Below are 17,291 nucleotides of genomic sequence, written 5' to 3' on the forward strand. Positions count from 1 at the left end.
TTGCCACCAAGTACTAAGTCATGTTTTGCAGAGGGGTCAAATACTTATTTCCCTCATTAAAATGCAAATCATTTTATAACATTTTTGACATGCATTTTTCTGGATTTTTGTTGTTGTTATTCTGTCTCTCACTGTTCAAATAAACCTCCATTAAAATTATAGACTGATCATTTCTTTGTAAGTGGGCAAACGTACAAAATCAGCAGGAAATCAAATACTTTTCCCCCCCACTGTATATACTGTATTCTATTATATTCTACTGTATTTTAGTTTATGCCGCTCCGACATTGCTCGTCCAAATATTTACAGTTGAAGTCGGATGTTTACATACACCTTAGCCAAATACATTTAAACTGAGTTTTTCACAATTCCTGACTTTTATTAATCCTAGTAAACATTCTCTGTCTTAGGTCAGTTAGGATCACCACTTTATTTTAAGAATGTGACATGTCAGAATAATAGTAGAGTGATTTCTTTCAGCTTTTATTTCTTTCATCACATTCCCAGTGGGTAAGAAGTTTACATACACTCAATTAGTATTTGGTAGCATTGCTTTTAAATTGTTTAACTTGGGTCAAACGTTTCGGGTAGCCTTCCACAAGCTTCCCACAATAAGTTGGGTGAATTTTGGCCCAGTCCTCCTGACAGAGCTGGTGTAACTGACCTTTTGGGTTCTGATAGGGTATGACAGTTGAACTAAGCTCATGAGGCATTAATAAGTTATATTTTTTCAAGAATCAATGGGACTTATCATTAATTTATGAGTTGAAAAAATTTGGTAGCAACTTCAGATTGCCCCTTTAAAGGCCCAATGCAGCTATTTTTTATCTCCCGTATCAAATAATTTATGAGTAACAATTAAGTAACTTACTGTAATGATTTTCAATTAAAATTCTTAGCAAAGAGCAATTTCTCTAGCAAGAATTTTGCTAGGAATATTTGGGAGTGATCTGAGTGGGAAGGGGAAAACTGAAAACCAGCCGTTGTTGGCAGAGAGGTCTTTCTTATTGGTCTATTAACTAATTTACCAAAACTCCGTCCCAGCAAAACAGGCTGAAATTGCAGGCGGTCTTTTCAAACCACACTAGAGTGGAAATATATGTAACACACAGGATAAATCACATTTTGGCCGGCACTGGGCCTTTTAACATATACCGCCTTGTGAAATCAACAGGCAGGCCATAACTGCACCCATGAAAAACCTACTAATTAGAAGGTCCTGTATAGATTGTATTTTCAACCAGAAACTATCAGAAAATAACACTGATAAAAAAAACATATATATATATATATACTTTTGCAGTGTTAGTTTCATCAGCTGTTATTACACAATAAAACACAGGAAAACTTAATTTTGACTCCATTGGGCCTTCAATTCTCCGCAAATTTGATCAATTACCACAAAAAACTGTGAAATCATCTCAATATCACAAAAAAGTGACCGATCACACACTACGAAAACAGGGCTCGCCGTTTAAACCAATCGCTCACATTTATTGCATAATATGGTTCAATCAAGCCAACAAACTTTTTCCTTCGTCAGTGCATTTTCGTAACAGTCAATCACAAAACAATTACTAGGGTGATGTGTACCATATGATAGACTGGAAGTTAGGTGAGTTGGGTCAGCTACATGCTGTGTACTTAGTGTAAGTATACCCTTTTGGCCCATTCCTCCTGACAGAGCTGGTGTAACTGAATCAGGTTTGTAGGCCTCCTTGCTCGCACACACTTTTTCAGTTCTGCCCACAAATTTCCAATAGGATTGAGGTCAGGGCTTTGTGATGGCCACTCTAATACCTTGACTTTGTTGTCCTTAAGCCATTTTGCCACAACTTTGGAAGTATGCTTGGTGTCATTGTCCATTTGGAAGACCCATTTGTGACCAAGCTTTAACTTCCTGACTGATGTCTTGAGATGTTGCTTCAATATATCCACATAATTTTCCTACCTCATGATGCCATCTATTTTGTGAAGTGCACCAGTCCCTCCTGCAGCAAAGCACCGCCACAACATGATGCTGCCACCCCTGTGCTTCACGGTTGGGATGGTGTTCTTCGGCTTGCAAGCCTCCCCTTTTTTCCTCCGAACATAATGATCGTCATTATGGCCAAACAATTATATTTTGTTTCATCAGACCAGAGGACATTTTTCCAAAATGTATGATCTTTGTCCCCATGTGCAGTTGCAAACTGTAGTCTGGCTTTTTTATGGCGGTTTTGGAGCAGTGGCTTCTTCCTTGCTGAGCGGCCTTTCAGGTTATGTCGATATAGGACTCGTTTTACTGTGGATATAGATACTTTTGTACCTGTTTCCTCCAGCATCTTCACAAGGTCCTTTGCTGCTGTTCTGGGATTGATTTGCACTTTTCGCAACATAGTACGTTCATATCTAGGAGACAGAACGCGTCTCCTTCCTGAGCGGTATGACGGCTGTGTGGTCCTATGGTGTTTATACCTGCGTACTATTGTTTGTACAGATGAACGTGGTAACTTCAGGCGTTTGGAAATTGCTCCCAAGGATGAACCAGACTTGTGGAGTTCTACAGTTTTTTTTTCTGAGGTCTTGGCTGATTTCTTTTGATTTTCCCATGATGTCAAGTAGAGAGGCACTGAGTGTGAAGGTACACCACAGGTACACCTCCAATTGACTCAAATGATGTCAATTCGCCTATCTGAAGCTTCTAAAGCCATGACATCATTTTCTGGAATTTTCCAAGCTGTTTAAAGGCACAGCCAACTTAGTGTATGTAAACTTCTGACCCACTGGAATTGTGATACAGTGAAATAATCTGTCTGTAAACAATTGTTGTAAAAATTACTTGTGTCATGCACAAAGTAGATGTCCTAACCGACTTGCCAAAACTATAGTTTGTTAACAAGAAATTGGTGGAGTGATTGAAAAACGAGTTTTAATGACTCCAACCTAAGTGTATGTAAAATTCCGACTTCAACTGTATATATTTTTAATTCCATTCCTTTACTTTAGATTTGTGTGTATTGTTGTGAAATGTAGATATTACTTCGATATTGCTGCACTGTTGCAGCTAGAAACACAAGCATTTAGCTAATAATATCTTCTAAACATGTGAGACCAATAAAATTTGATTTGATTAACACACTCATCTAAAGACATTCCATATCTCATCATCTCTTCCGCTTGCTCAGCTTTTCTCCACTCGCTCAATGGTTTCTATTGTGCTTCCTCGCTTTTTGTCAAGTGGCTTTCTGTGTGTCTTTTTAGCTATTAACTTGTCAGTTTTCTGTTGGCGTGTGTGTCTTTGATTCAGTGCCTAGCTTGTCTTGTCTGTCCACTTTAAATAGCCCATTTTCTCTGTAGCCATACTCTTTGCACTATGAACAAAGGATACTGTTAGTTCTGCCGCAGACTGCCATAGGGGTGGTCTGTCATGAATCATCGTCTGTTTGACTCTGAGGCTCAACCGTGTGTATGTGTGTGTGTATAAAACCCCAATGTATATATTCTTCCAAATACCACCGCTGACATGTTATGTCCACTGGTGTCCATTTCCTCCCAGTTAAAAGTGCTTCACAGGATTCAAACTGCTGGAAAAACTCATCACCGCCAGCTGGTGAGACAAGAGAAATGATGTGTCACGTGTTATATAAATACATCATTACCTCATTCATGGTCATCCATATCCTCCCTTGGCCAATGCAATACCATCATCATCTGGGAGTATAACTAGCTAGAGGTTTGGCCAGGGCAGTCAGCTTCTTACTGTAAGTGAGACAAGCACAGTTATTTGCCCAGGCTTTGCATCCAAGGAAAAAGAATGGCGAGTCAGCAAAAAAAATCTGGTTTTGTGGTTTCTTTTAAAGGAAAGGAATGAATGGGAAAAAATGACTTAACAGCTTGTCTCTTTTCCCACTGCCGTGTGAGTACGTTATGGGTCGCAGCGTAGGAATATGGAGAGTAGGAATATGGAGAGTAGGCCTGTAGCCAAACTCTTGCTCACATTTTTTACGCCTGTGTGTTTTGGGATCTCTGTCTCGCTTTCTGAATTAAATTTAAGAAGCTATATTGGCTTAGAAAGTGCAAGAACTTACATTACCAAAGCAAGCGTATAGGGACATATTGAATGAATGATGACAGAAAAATCTCCCTCAGGAATTCTCAATATTTAATTGGCAGATGAAACAGATTTCTCAACAACCCATCTTTGAGCCTGCACAGTAATGGGAAAAGTGACCTTGAAAAATATGTAAACTTGTATTTTCCTATGTGGTAAAACAGCAGGAAGGATAACAAGCCATTTAAATAATACCGCTGAGAGTGACTCAGCCAGGCTAAATTAGAGACTTCTAATAAACACAACTCGGTTCCTTGTAATTTAGGTGATTCACTTGGTGACCCTGCATGTCCATGGAAAACAAATGCATCCCACCTATAGGCCTGTATTTAATGCAAATTTTCTTACCTAAATTGTTAACCTTCTTATTGTGGGTTATTTGTTTCAAAGAGTTCCGGCATAGTTCTGATGTAATGTTGAACCGCATTTGCAATCATTCCCATGAGTCACTAAATGACCTGTGTCAATGATGGTTACTTGCATGTTTGGTTGACTCCATTTTGCATAGCTTCCCTCAACAAAGGGTAATTGGTTATTGGTAACGAAATGAAACAGAATTGATGCTCATGAAACCGACATCATTGTACTGCTAACAGTATAGCTTCCTCCACTGCCCCCAAACCGGGCTCGAACCAGTGATCCTCTGACCACAAACACATGACCGCCCTCCTTGACAACGTACCAACCAATTGAGCTATAAAAAAGGATCCAATTTGATGGCTCTATAGGAGACATTTTAAGCTCTGTTCTTAACTCTGTGGCAGATTTGTGGACCTCACTTATGCTAAGAAACTACCCAGAGGAATTCCCCAAACTTTTGCACTCTGAGACGTGGCACAAATAGTCTTGTGCTTCAGGACCACCAATCAACTTCCTCCAATGTGTATTTAGTCATCCACCTGGATGCCTGAATAAGCCAGCTAGGTCATCAAAAAGAAAACCCCTCGGTCTTTATAGCCTTGGCCAACCTCAGTTGAATGACAGCCAGCCCAAATCTCTATGGAATTATGCCCCCTGGACGCCAGCAGGATGGGATGGATGGATGGATGCACTGAGCAAAAGTTCACTTTGCACGTAGCTGCCACTGTGAGGGCATTTGAATGGCAGCTATCCATTGACCGAAGTCCCAGATTGGCACACTGTTGACCTTTTGGTTCCCCCGGTATACCAAATGTATAAAATATTTGAGACCCATCATGCTACCAGCATGCTTATGGCTAGCTACTGGATGGCTCTGAATGCACCGCTAGCATGCAGTCACGGCTTTGACCTCATATGTTATGTTAGTGTTCTTCTCTGATTCACTTTAGCTGTTCAGTCAGATAACCTTTATGTGGAGAAGTTCCACTCTATTACATTTTCTTGTCACACGGTGGTATACAGCGGAGCATCAACCTTGTAGTACCAAATTCTCTGTCAATGGAGGGCACATATCAAGGGACTATGTTGTCCTACCACCACTGAGGTGCCAGGACAGGGAAGAGCTGTGGCTGGGATGAAGGGTGGGGAAGCCAAGTGTCCACAGATTGCTGAACAGAGTGCTTGAGCCGAGGCAGAGATGGGCAAAGATACATCAAAATGTATATGGTTACAAAATACAACCCCAAACAAATGATCAGAATCCTGGTGCCAAATAAAATAAATATTTTATTTAAAATACAAAGGTCGAGTCACTTGTGGACCAAATTCACTGCATGATCCTCGCTCTGGAAGTGCATCCCTGTTTCAACTGTCTTTCAAGCTCCTCCACTCATCCACCAACACCTCTAATGGCCTCAAAGGATACTGCCATAAGACTTCTGATACCAATGCATTACATTTGGAGTAATGGGAGCCACAAAATTTGGAACCTCTAAAAAAAATGGTTGAAAGTATTTTGTAAATGTTCTGAAGTATCTTGTTACAAATCACATACATTTTTTCCCCCAGGCCTTTCAAATACAAATTATAAAATACTCAAAAGTAATTAAAATACCCATCTCTTACTGGAGGTAGGGAGGAGCGGTTACCTTTGCTGCTCTGTAGGCAAAAACCAAGGTGTTGAATTGGATGCAAGCTGCTACTGGGAACCAATGGAGATTGCAAAGGAGCGGAGTGACATGGGAGACCTTGGGCAGGTTGAACCCCAGGGGGCTGCGGCATTCTAGATGAGTTCATTGCAGTAGTTCAGACAGGAGATGACATGTGCCTGGACTAGGACCTGTGCTTCAGCTGCCAAGTCATATTTTGCTGTTGTTCCCCTTCAATCTATTAGACACATTGTTCAGATGGTGATAGTCGTTTCATTTCAGTTGTTTCTGTCATGGCCTCTTCACCCCAGTGAGGATGTTGTTCCCAGTCCTTGGTCTCCAGAGCCCCCTTGAGTTTCTGTCAGAAGACTCCGGTGTGCTCCCCAGCTCTGGGCCAGCTCAAGTAGGTGCGTCTCTCCAGAAACACCAGGATCAACACGTCCTTTTGCTCAGCAAACAGATGGAAGATGGAGAGACCAGAGGCGCGAATAAAAGTGAGTTGTGTTTGTGTGTGTGCATAGTAAAGAGAGTAACCCCAGAGGACATACAACCCAGGGTTTAAATCGCCATTTGTTGTATTTGGTACCTGTTCGAGTCACCCCAGTCTGATTCGAAGGACATTAGACCCACCCCGCTACCTGGAACTATATGGTGCACCACTCGCCCCCAGGTAAATACGGCTGATCACACTGATGGTCTTTCTGCTCCCGTCTGTGATGTTGTCTATGATTGGTTTGCCTGTGGAATACAGTTGAAAACCAATCCTTGGTAAATACTGTTTATATTCAGAACCACATTAATGTAAAGCTTAGAGAGGATCTCATGTTAAATACTGTTGAAGTAATATGGTTACAGGTTCATCTGCCTCACCTAAAGCCCACTCTTGTGGGAAGCTGCTATAGACCACAAAGTGCTAACAGTCAGTATCTTGATAAAATGCTTGATAATGTATGTGATATCAGCTGAGAGGTATATTTTCTGGGTGATGTAAATATTGATTGATGAAAGCCAATCTGCCCACTCAAGAAAAAGCTTCAAACTGTAATCAGTCAACCTACCAGGATAGTTACAAACAGCAAAGGAATAAAATCATCAACATGTATTGATCACATCTTTACTAATGCTGCAGAAATTTGCTTTAAAGCAGTATCCAGATGCTTCGGATGTGATGATAATATAGTAACCATATCTAGGAAAACCAAAGTTTTGGAGGGAGGCCTGAGACGCCATTATAGCTGAGATCAAGGGGTGTCCGTGAATGTGTTTGGGTGCAGGGTCTTAATACAAAATCTCCTGCAATGAAAAATTATAACGATCTCAGACTTTCAACGTTTTAGTCATTTAGCAGCCGCTCTTATCCCGAGCGGCTTACAGGAGCAATTAGATTTAACCACCTTGAGCAAGGGCATATCAACAGATGTTTCACCTCATTGGCTCGGATTCAAAACAGTGACTTTTCGGTTACTGGTCTAACGCTCTTAACTGCTAGGCTACCTAGACAGTTAAGCGGTAAACTACAAGGTACTCCCAGAGATCCTGATTGTCAATCATCAGGTAATCTAGAGATGACAGGTTAGAGAACGGTGGAGAGATTGGTATATCTGTTTCATAGAAGATAGCATTACAGGATATTTCAAGGTTTAGTAAGCTTCTTAGTCCTGTGAGCACAGCACTTGTTATATGATATTGATCAACTGGATTTGATGACAGACGGAGTATTGTAGCGTTGGCCAGTCGCTCTAAGACCCCGGGTTCCAGATTGAACATTTGATTTCCAGGTAAATCTAAATTATTGACTATTTTATATATAAGCTTTTTTGTTCAGATTGATTTAAGATTATTTCCGGTCAAATCCAATGTCTCTAGTTTTTGCAAACCCTCCTTGAAAGTCTTACTCAAGGTCTGGAGATTGTAGCTCTCAAGATTCATGTTTTTTAGGCCCTCAAACCTTGGACAAAACAGCCTTAAAGGTTTGGAATGTTGTTGTTAAAATTGAGTTCTGTGAGTCCGGTGAGATTTTCACCACAGAAATTGCACCTTTTTCTGGTCTTTTAAAAGTAATCCCATACATAGCCAGCAAAACAGCCTAAAATGTTTTTGCAATGGAAAAATAAAATGAATGTTTCTTATAAGTCCAGGTATTCCCTCCCTATTTCAGTCCGTTTTCTTCTATTTGATGCCTAATGAACATGACCTAGCCCATCCTGCTTTGCAGTTTTCCGCCTAGACAGTCCTGGCAATGTCTCATCGGTGTTAAATTCCTCTGGGCCCCGCCACTTCTGCCAAGACAGAGGAGGACATCTACAAAGCACCATTCACTCACTGCCCGCCAACACAGGTGCCACCATGGCACACTACCACCAAGTGTGTTGATATCCAACTCAATGCCCATATGCAGCATGTATGTGCTGGCTTTCTCTTCCTTATATAACTTTTTGTCCAATTAAATAAGCTTAGAGAACTGTGATTCAAACAACTGGAGAAGATATGGTGCTGCTTAAAATACAGTGCCTTCAGAAAGTATTCACACCCCTTGACTTTTTCCAAATGTTGTGTTACAGCCTGAATTTAAAATTGATTAAATTGAGATTTGTTGTCACTGGCCTAAACACGAAACCCCATAATGTCAAAATGGAATGATGTTTTTTGGCATTTTTACAAATGAATTACAATTGAAAAGCTGAAATGTCTTTAGTCAATAAGTATTTGTCATTGTAATCAAAGGGCTAATATTAATACTATTCATGTCAGTCTCTCTTGGCTAAGAGTTGAGGAAAAACTGACTGCGTCACTTCTTGTTTAGATAAGAAACATTCATATGTTGGAAATTCCAAATTGTTTGCTTAGTCAATTTATACAGCACTAACACACACACTTACCCCACCAGACATGCCACCAGGGGTCTTTTCACAATGAACAGGTTCAGAAAGAATTCAAGTAAACGTACATGATTATACAGAGCCATGAGTGCATGGAACTCACATCTTAAATAGTGCAAGTAAACAGCAAACTTGGTTTCAAAAAACAAATAAAGCAACACCTTACGGCACAACTCCTCTCCCCCATGTGAACTACTTGTTGTGTGTATGTACTGACATGTATGTGTAACTGATAGATTCACACACACACACTACATGTTAATGTATGTAAATTGTAAAGTATTTTGTCAGTAATGTCTTTGTTATTTGTCGGACCTCAGTAAGACTAGCTGTTGCCATTGGCGTCAGCTAATGGGGAGCCTAATAAATCAAATAAAAAAATGTGTTATGACAAGCTTAAATATATTCAGGAGTAAAAATTTGCTTAAGTCACATAATAAAGTTGCATTGACTCACTCTGTGTGCAATAATAATGTTTAACATGATTTTTGAATGACTACTTCATCTTTGCACCCCACACATCTGTAAGGTCGAGCAGTGAATTTGAACCACAAAGACCTGGGAGGATTTCCAATGCCTCGCAAAGAAGGGCACCTATTGGTAGATGGGTAAAACAAATGAAAAGCAGGCATTGAATATCCCTTTGAGCAGGGTGAAGTTATTAATTACACTTTGGATGGTGTATCAATACACCCAGTCATTACAAAGATACAGGAGTCCTTCCTAACTCAGTTGCCAGAGATGAAGGAAACTGCTCAGGGATTTCAACATGAGGCCAATGGTGGCTTTAAAACAGTTAGAGTTTAATGGCTGTGATAGGAGAAAACGGAGGTAGATTAACAACATTGTAATTACTCTACAATACTAACCTAATCATAAATAACTCCCTAGTCCTTGCCGATGACAAGCAAACCCATAACATGATGCAGCCACCACCATGCTTGAAACTATGAAGAGTGCTGTGTTGGATTTGCCACAAACATTGCGCATTGTATTCAGAAGGTAAAGTTAATTTCTTTGCCAATTTCTTTGCAACTTTACTTTAGTGCCTTATTGCAAACAAGATGTATGTTTTGGAATATTTGTTTTCTGTACAGAGTGAAAAGAAGGAAGCCTGTACAGAATACAAATATTCCAAAACATACATCAGCTGCATCATGTTATTGGTGTGCTTGTCATCGGCAAGGACTAGGGAGTTATTTATGATGTGAAAGAAAAGGAATAGGGCAAAGCACAGGCAAAATCCGAGAGAAAAATCTGGTTCAGTCTGTTTTCCAACAGAAATTGGGAGACAAATTCACCTTTCAGAAGAACAATAACCTAAAACACAAGGGTAAATATACACTGGAGTTGCTTACCAGACAACATTGAATGTTCCTGAGTGGCAAGACTTGAAAATGGCTGTCTAGCAATGATCAACAACCAACTTGATTCAGTTTGAAACTTAAAAAGAATAGTGTGCAAATATTGTACAATCCAGGTGTGGAAAGCGCTTAGACTTACCCAGAAAGGCTCACATTCGTAATCGCTGCCAAAGATGATTCTAACATGTATTGACTCAGACACAACACATTGCGGAGAAAGTCAAGGGGTGTGAGTACTTTCTGAAGGCACTGTATGTACTGTGTACCAACCACTCAACTCTACTCTGTTTCCCAAATTCACACTTTAACCCTTGGGATGGGATGCCACACTCTGCTTGCTTTGCATACTGCTCTTTGGGGTTAAGAAGACAATGTTGTCAATGATGCACTTTCAGATATCATTAGCAGAAGAGGAACTTTGTGAAGTTCAAAGCTCTGTGGCAACCTTTGTGGACATAAACATTGTATGTACTCATTTTGATCTAAATAATATCCTAATTTAACATAACACATAGAATTTCTAAATAATTTGTATTATGTTCTTTGACCAAAATGAACCTATTGTAAGTACATTATAAGCCTATTGTAAATGCACTATTCATGGATATCTGCAGGCATACGTTATATTCAATATGCTTTTTCGTGGGCTGCAGCCCATCTTCACATCGTCTTCTTTGCGTGCTTCCTGCGAATCTAGCCTATACTCTCTCTCAGCGCGTGCCTGCAGCATCAGCAACTTGCCCGCATGCTGCACTGACTGACGCACTATCCCCGTTTGTCTCCTCTCTACGCACGGCACTTCTCTTCTATCGCCCTTTTACTGCAATATAACCATGTCCTTTCCATTAAATGTCATATTCACTATCAGTTTTATGACGAATAAGCCTACGTTGAGACATTGCTCTGTAGGCTGTCATTCCATCCCACTTTATACCCCATCCCTTTTTGACGGACACATTCTCCTCCATCCTCTTAGTTCCATGAAAAAAGTGGGCAGTTCAAGATTTTATATTTGCCCTCACTGTCTCAAACTCCCTCTTTTCTCCCTGTTCTTTGCAGCCGGTCGGACGCACGCGTCCCATACCTGCATAGAGCTCCCTGCATTCTTGAGGACCGTCCCGTATCGAACGTCGCAATATCCCGCGCGCACTGCACCAAGAGGGAGACGATACCGAAAATAATTCACTTCAACCAAAAATATTATAAAGTCCAGGACTTCACAACCATTAATCGAAATGTTTGTCAAAAGAATGCGGTAGGTGACGTTTTATTTAATTTAGCCTAACAGCTTTGGACCGATGGCGCTTAAATGAGGGAAGAAAGTTATAGTTGGCTATGTCAGAGTATATTTATTGTATTTACCCATAACCTGCATTTATATGTGATACGGAGCTTTTATTTCTTTCCTCGCATTGCGTTCCTCCCCCGGTGGTCCTGAATTTAGCCTACTCTTATTTACATGGGCTATAATAGGGCTACAAACAGGTTTAGACCAATTAGGGTCGTATTTCTTTGAAGCTCACCTGCGCACTATCAGGAAAAAAGTATATGTTAATAACAATACTCTACTAATATTCTACAGTGACATTTGGCAGCGTAATTGTAACGTCTTTGCATCAGATTGAGGACAAACCCAGTAACATAACTTTTATTTCCATAATCTTAATGCAGTGTCTTTTGGCTGATACTTCTTAAACTTTGCTTTGTAGCTTAAAGTTTGAACCAACTATGGGCCGAAGGTGTCGCCTACTAAATGCTGCTGATGAAAGAGGGTTTTTATGTGGACCTTTGAGAGTTCTGATATGGTTTGTGGAACATCTTGCAAAGCTCTTTAATTACATTAAGAAACGTACAGTCGACTTCTTCACCCGTTTTCTAATGTAGAAACTTACACATAATTCAACTCTATACTTTCCTTCAACACTTTCTTTTTTGCTCTTCTCCACTAGTACAGTACCACTCCTAGTAACTCTCAGTTTAGACAGGGTCATAAATAGCATCTCTCACACTGTCTTTAGTCTTTCTTTCTCTCTTACACACTCTCTCTCTCTCTCTCTCTCTCTCTTGTCTCCTCCCTGCTACCTCTATTTCTCTCTCTCTCTTGCTCTCTCTCTCACTCCCCCCTCTCTAATGCAGTCTCTTAGTGGACATGTTGCCTTTGGCAACATAGGCTAGAAGCCTCAGTCTCTATCAGTGACATTCGACTTTAAAGGTCCAGTGCAGTCAAAATCGTGATTACCTGTGTTTTATATTTATTTCCACCCTATGAAGTTGGAATAATACTGTGAAATTGTGGGAATTTGGACAAATCCCTTTTTGTGTAAGAGCTGTTTGAAAAGACTGCTTGAAATTTCAGCCTGTTTTGGTGGGATGGAGTTTTAGCCTGCCTGGTGACATCATCAATAGACCAATAAGAGAGTTCCAAACCTCTCTGCCAATAACATCTAGTTTTCTGTTTTCCCCTCCCCACTCAGACCACTCCCACAGTCCTATCAAAATTCTTGCTTGAGAAATAGCTCTTTGCTAAGAAGCTATTTTTGTTTCATTTTGATCATTTTAATTGAAAATAAAGTAGCAAATATAGTAAATATTTATAGTAAATATCAACCGTGTTGCTATTTAATTTTGATGTGAACTATTTTCTGAGGAGAGATGTTGCTAACCCTCATGATGGGTATTCTTCTCCTCTCAATACAATCCATCTGAAGAAGATGATTGCACATATATGATCTTACCCCCGCAGTACTGCTTTGGCACTTTAATCTAGTGGCACCAATTGGATTCTAGCTCATAACTACCAAACTATTATCAATATTCAACTTCAGGGCTAATTTTAACCAACCTAATTTGCCAGACGTGATTTAAAATGGCTGGTGACAGAGTGGGCGTATATTACTTGTTATTATCCCTGGCTTGTGTGCTTTGTGGCCACAAAGGTTGTTGTCCAGAGCCCACATTAGTGTAGAACATCCACCCCCCAAGCTATGTCTGAAGATGCAGTCTTGACAAACAAATGTTATTGCCACCATTGGTTGTGAATTTGAACTTTTGAAGAGTTCGTCAACCACTGGTAGGTAGTACAACTATGTTGACACAAGGGTTGGGGTCAATTCAATTTCAATTCAGTCAAATCAGGGGGTTGGCTAAAATTCAATTTCCATTTTTTTGTTGCTATTTCAGTTTATTTGAAGACACTTTCTGATAGACTCATTCGGTTCAATCAAATGTACTTTTCACTCCCAAGTGGCGCAGCAGTTAAGGCACTGCATCGCAGTGTGTCAAGAAGCAGTGTGGCTTGGCAGGGTCATGTTTCAGAGGACACATGGCTCTCGACCTTTGCCTCTCCCGAGTCCGTACGGGAGTTGCAGCGATGGGTCTAGACTGTACCAATTGGATATCTCAAAATTGGGGAGATAAAGGGTTAAAAGAACAACAACAAAAAAGAATTTTCAACCAAGAATCTGAAATTGCAATAGTGGGGTTGGTTGTGTGATTCACACACTTTTTATTAGCTACATGAAAAGGAAGGATGGATGGATAAATAGATAAATCCATTAGGATTTAGAATCTATTGACTCTCCAGCCCAAATAATATGTAATAATCCTTACTAGAGATTTCCACGTCAATGACAACATTCTCCCATTGACATTAATACTTGACTTACGTGAAAGTTCAAATTACAGCACACACACATTTCTCAACTTACAATGCAGCCATACATGACTGTAGAGGTAAGATGAGCAAACTCATGGGATGTGTGATAGAGGAAACAGACACTGGGGAGTTGGAGAGTAATCTTCCCTAAGGGGCTTTTTTTGTGGTAACAGACATGAATGATTTATGAATATGTGGAAGCAGGTTAAATTAATAAACAAAAAGTAACTGGGTTCTACATGGTTGTTAAAGGGATAGTTCACCCAAATTGCATTGTAATTTGCGTGAACTATCCCTTTAACAGACAAGGTTGTGGGGAAGAGTCAGAGGTAGTACTTAATAAAGGAACTTGAACTAGCCTCCGGTGTTCATTGAAAAAGGGGAAGTTAAATAAATGAACTAGGGTTATGGAGGACAGACCAGTGATGAAGAGACAATGAGCTGAGAGAATTAAAAACAAGCCGCCAACATTCTCTTTTGTATCTGTGCCAGAACATTCCTTTTGTAGTTTTCTATAAAACAACATGCGGATGTTGTGCCTCACTGGGCCGTGCAGAGACTGCTAACATCTTCTGCTTCCCCCGTGACTGTCTCCTCAGTCTCCTCATCCAGGAAACCAGGACATCATGCACCTTCTTGCCTTTCATCCCACCCTGCAGGAGGCGAGAGCCGGCTGCTCTGAGTGCACTCTGTTTCTCTGGCTTTCACCACGCAGCCTCTGGGACTGTGGGCTCATTTAGTTCACTTCAGTAATGGACACGACATATAGGCTGGGCGGGTGGAGAAGAGAGGGGGAGATGGAGGAGTGGGAGCATAAGCAGAAGAGTGAGAGGTGTCCTGACGGAAGTGAAGGGATGGAGAGCAGGAGGTAAGGAGGGAAAGCAAGATTTGATCTAAACTAAACACTCTATTAAGCATCCCCCAACCTTGAAATTAAGCGACAGAAAACACAACCTCACTAAAATGGGTGCAAGAGCTACAGAGCTTCAAATCAAATCAAATTGTATTGGTCACATACACATGGTTAGCAGATGTTATTGTGAGTGTAGCGAAATGCTTATGCTTCTAGATCCGACAGTGCAGCAATATCTAACAATTCCACAACAAAACCTAATATCTAACAAATTCCACAACAAAACACACAATCTAGTAAAGGAATGGGATAAGAATTTATGAGTATATATGGATGAGCAATAACAGAGTGGCTAAGATGCAATAGATAGTAAAGAATAGATAGTGAAGTATACACTATATACATATGAGATGAGTAATGCGAGATATGTAAACATTCTTAAAGTGGCATTATTGAAGTGACTAGTGAACCATTTATTAAAGTGGCCAATGATATCAAGTCTGTAGGTAGGCAGCCGCCTCTCTGTGCTAGTGATGGCTGTTTAACAGTATGATGGCCTTGAGATTGAAAAACAGCTTCTATCTCTCTGTCCCAGCTTTGATGCACCTGTACTAACCTCACTTTCTGGATGGAAGCGGGGTGAACGGGCAGTGGCCTTGATTATCTTTTTTGCCTTCCTTTGACATCAGGTGTTGTAGGTGTCCTGGAGGGCAGGTAGTTTGCCCCCGGTGATGCATTGTGCAGAAATCACCATCCTCTGGAGAGCCCTGAGGTTGTGGGCGGTGCAGTTACCGTACCAGGCGGTGATACAGCCCAACAGGATGCTCTCAATTGTGCACCTGTAAAAGTTAGTGAGGGTTTTCAGTGACAAGACACATTTTTTCAGCCTCCTGAGATTAAAGAGGTGCTGTTGCGTCTTCTTCACCACACTATGTGCGTGGACCATTTCAGTTTGTCGGTGGTGTGTAAACCGAGGAACTTAAAACTTTCCACCTTTTCCACTGCTTTCTCGTCGAAGTGGATAGGGGGGTGCTCCACGATCATCTCTTTTGTTTTGCTGACATTAAGTGAGAGCTTATTTTCCTGACACCACACTCCGAGGGCCCTCACCTCCTCCCTGTAGGCCGTCTCGTTGTTGTTGGTAATCAAGACTACCACTGTAGTGTCGTCTGCAAACTTGATGATTGAGTTGGAGGCATGCATGGCCACGCAGTCATGGGGGAACAGGGAGTACAGGAGGGGGCTGAGAACGCACCCTTGTGGGGCCCCAGTGTTGAGGATCAGCGGAGTGGTGGTGATGTTTCCTACCTTCACCACCTGGGGGCGGCCCGTCAGGAAGTCCAGGACCCATTTGCACAGGGCGGGGTTGAGACCCAGGGTCTCATGCTTAATAATGAGATTGGAGGGTACTATGGTGTTGAATGCTGAGCTGTAGTCAATGAACAGCATTCTTACATAGGTATTCCGCTTGTCCTGATGGGATAAGGCAGTGTGCAGTGTGATGGCGATTGCATCGTCTGTGGACCTATTGGGGCGGTAAGCAGTTGGGTGTGCCAGGTAGGGTGGAGGTGATATGATCCTTGACTAGTATCTCAAAGCACTTCATGATGACAGAAGTGAGTGCTACAGGGCGACAGTCATTTAGTTCAGTTATCTTTGCTTTCTTGGGAACAGGAACAATGGTAGCCATCTTGAAGCATGTGGGGACAGCAGACTGGGATAGGGATTGATTGAATATGTCCATAAACACACCAGCCAGCTGGTCTGCGCATGCTCTGAGGACGAGGCTAGGGATGCCGTCTGGGCTGGCAGCCTTGCAAGGGTTAACACGTTTAAATGTTTTACTCACGTCAGCCACGGAGAAGGAGAGCCCACAGGCTTTGGTAGCGGGCCGTGTTGTTGGCACTGTATTGTCCTCAAAGCGTGCAAAGAAGTTGTTTAATTTGTCTGGAAGCAAGGCGTCGATGTCCACGACAGGGCTGGTTTCCTTTTTGTAATCCTTGATTGTCTGTAGACCCTGCCATATATGTCTCGTGTTTGAGCCGTTGAATTCAACTCAACTTTGTCACTATACTGATGGTTTGCTTGTTTGATTGCCTTATGGAGGGAATAACTACACTGTTTGTATTCGGCCATGTTTCCAGTCGCCTAGCCATGACTAAATGCGGTGGTACGTGCTTTCAGTTTTGCGCGAATCCTGCCATCAATCCACAGTTTCTGGTTAGGGAATGTTTTAATAGCCACAGTGGGTACAAGATCTCCTATACACTTCCTTATAAACTTGCTCATCGAGTCGGCATATACGTCAATGTTATTTTCTGAGGCTACCCGGAACATATCCCAGTCCATGTGATCGAAGCAATCTTGAAGCATGGAATCCGATTGGTCAGACCAGCATTGGATAGGCCTAAGCACGGGTGCTTCCTGTTTTAGTTTCT

General features: G+C 41.3%; 1 protein-coding gene across 1 annotated transcript in view; it reads left to right on the top strand.

Annotated features, from left to right (window-relative positions):
* The first annotated feature begins 11,372 nt into the window (after window positions 1-11,372).
* The window catches only part of LOC106569870 (brevican core protein), a 34,283-nt gene continuing 28,364 nt past the window's right edge, over window positions 11,373-17,291 (top strand). The window contains exon 1 of the mRNA XM_082961192.1: window positions 11,373-11,600. Within this exon, the coding sequence (XP_082817318.1) occupies window positions 11,581-11,600 (20 nt within the window). The 5' untranslated portion in view covers window positions 11,373-11,580. The remainder of the gene's footprint in view (window positions 11,601-17,291) is intronic.

This window comes from Salmo salar, chromosome 14 (assembly GCF_965601325.2).
Source record: "Salmo salar chromosome 14, fSalSal1, whole genome shotgun sequence".
NCBI lineage: Eukaryota > Metazoa > Chordata > Actinopteri > Salmoniformes > Salmonidae > Salmo > Salmo salar.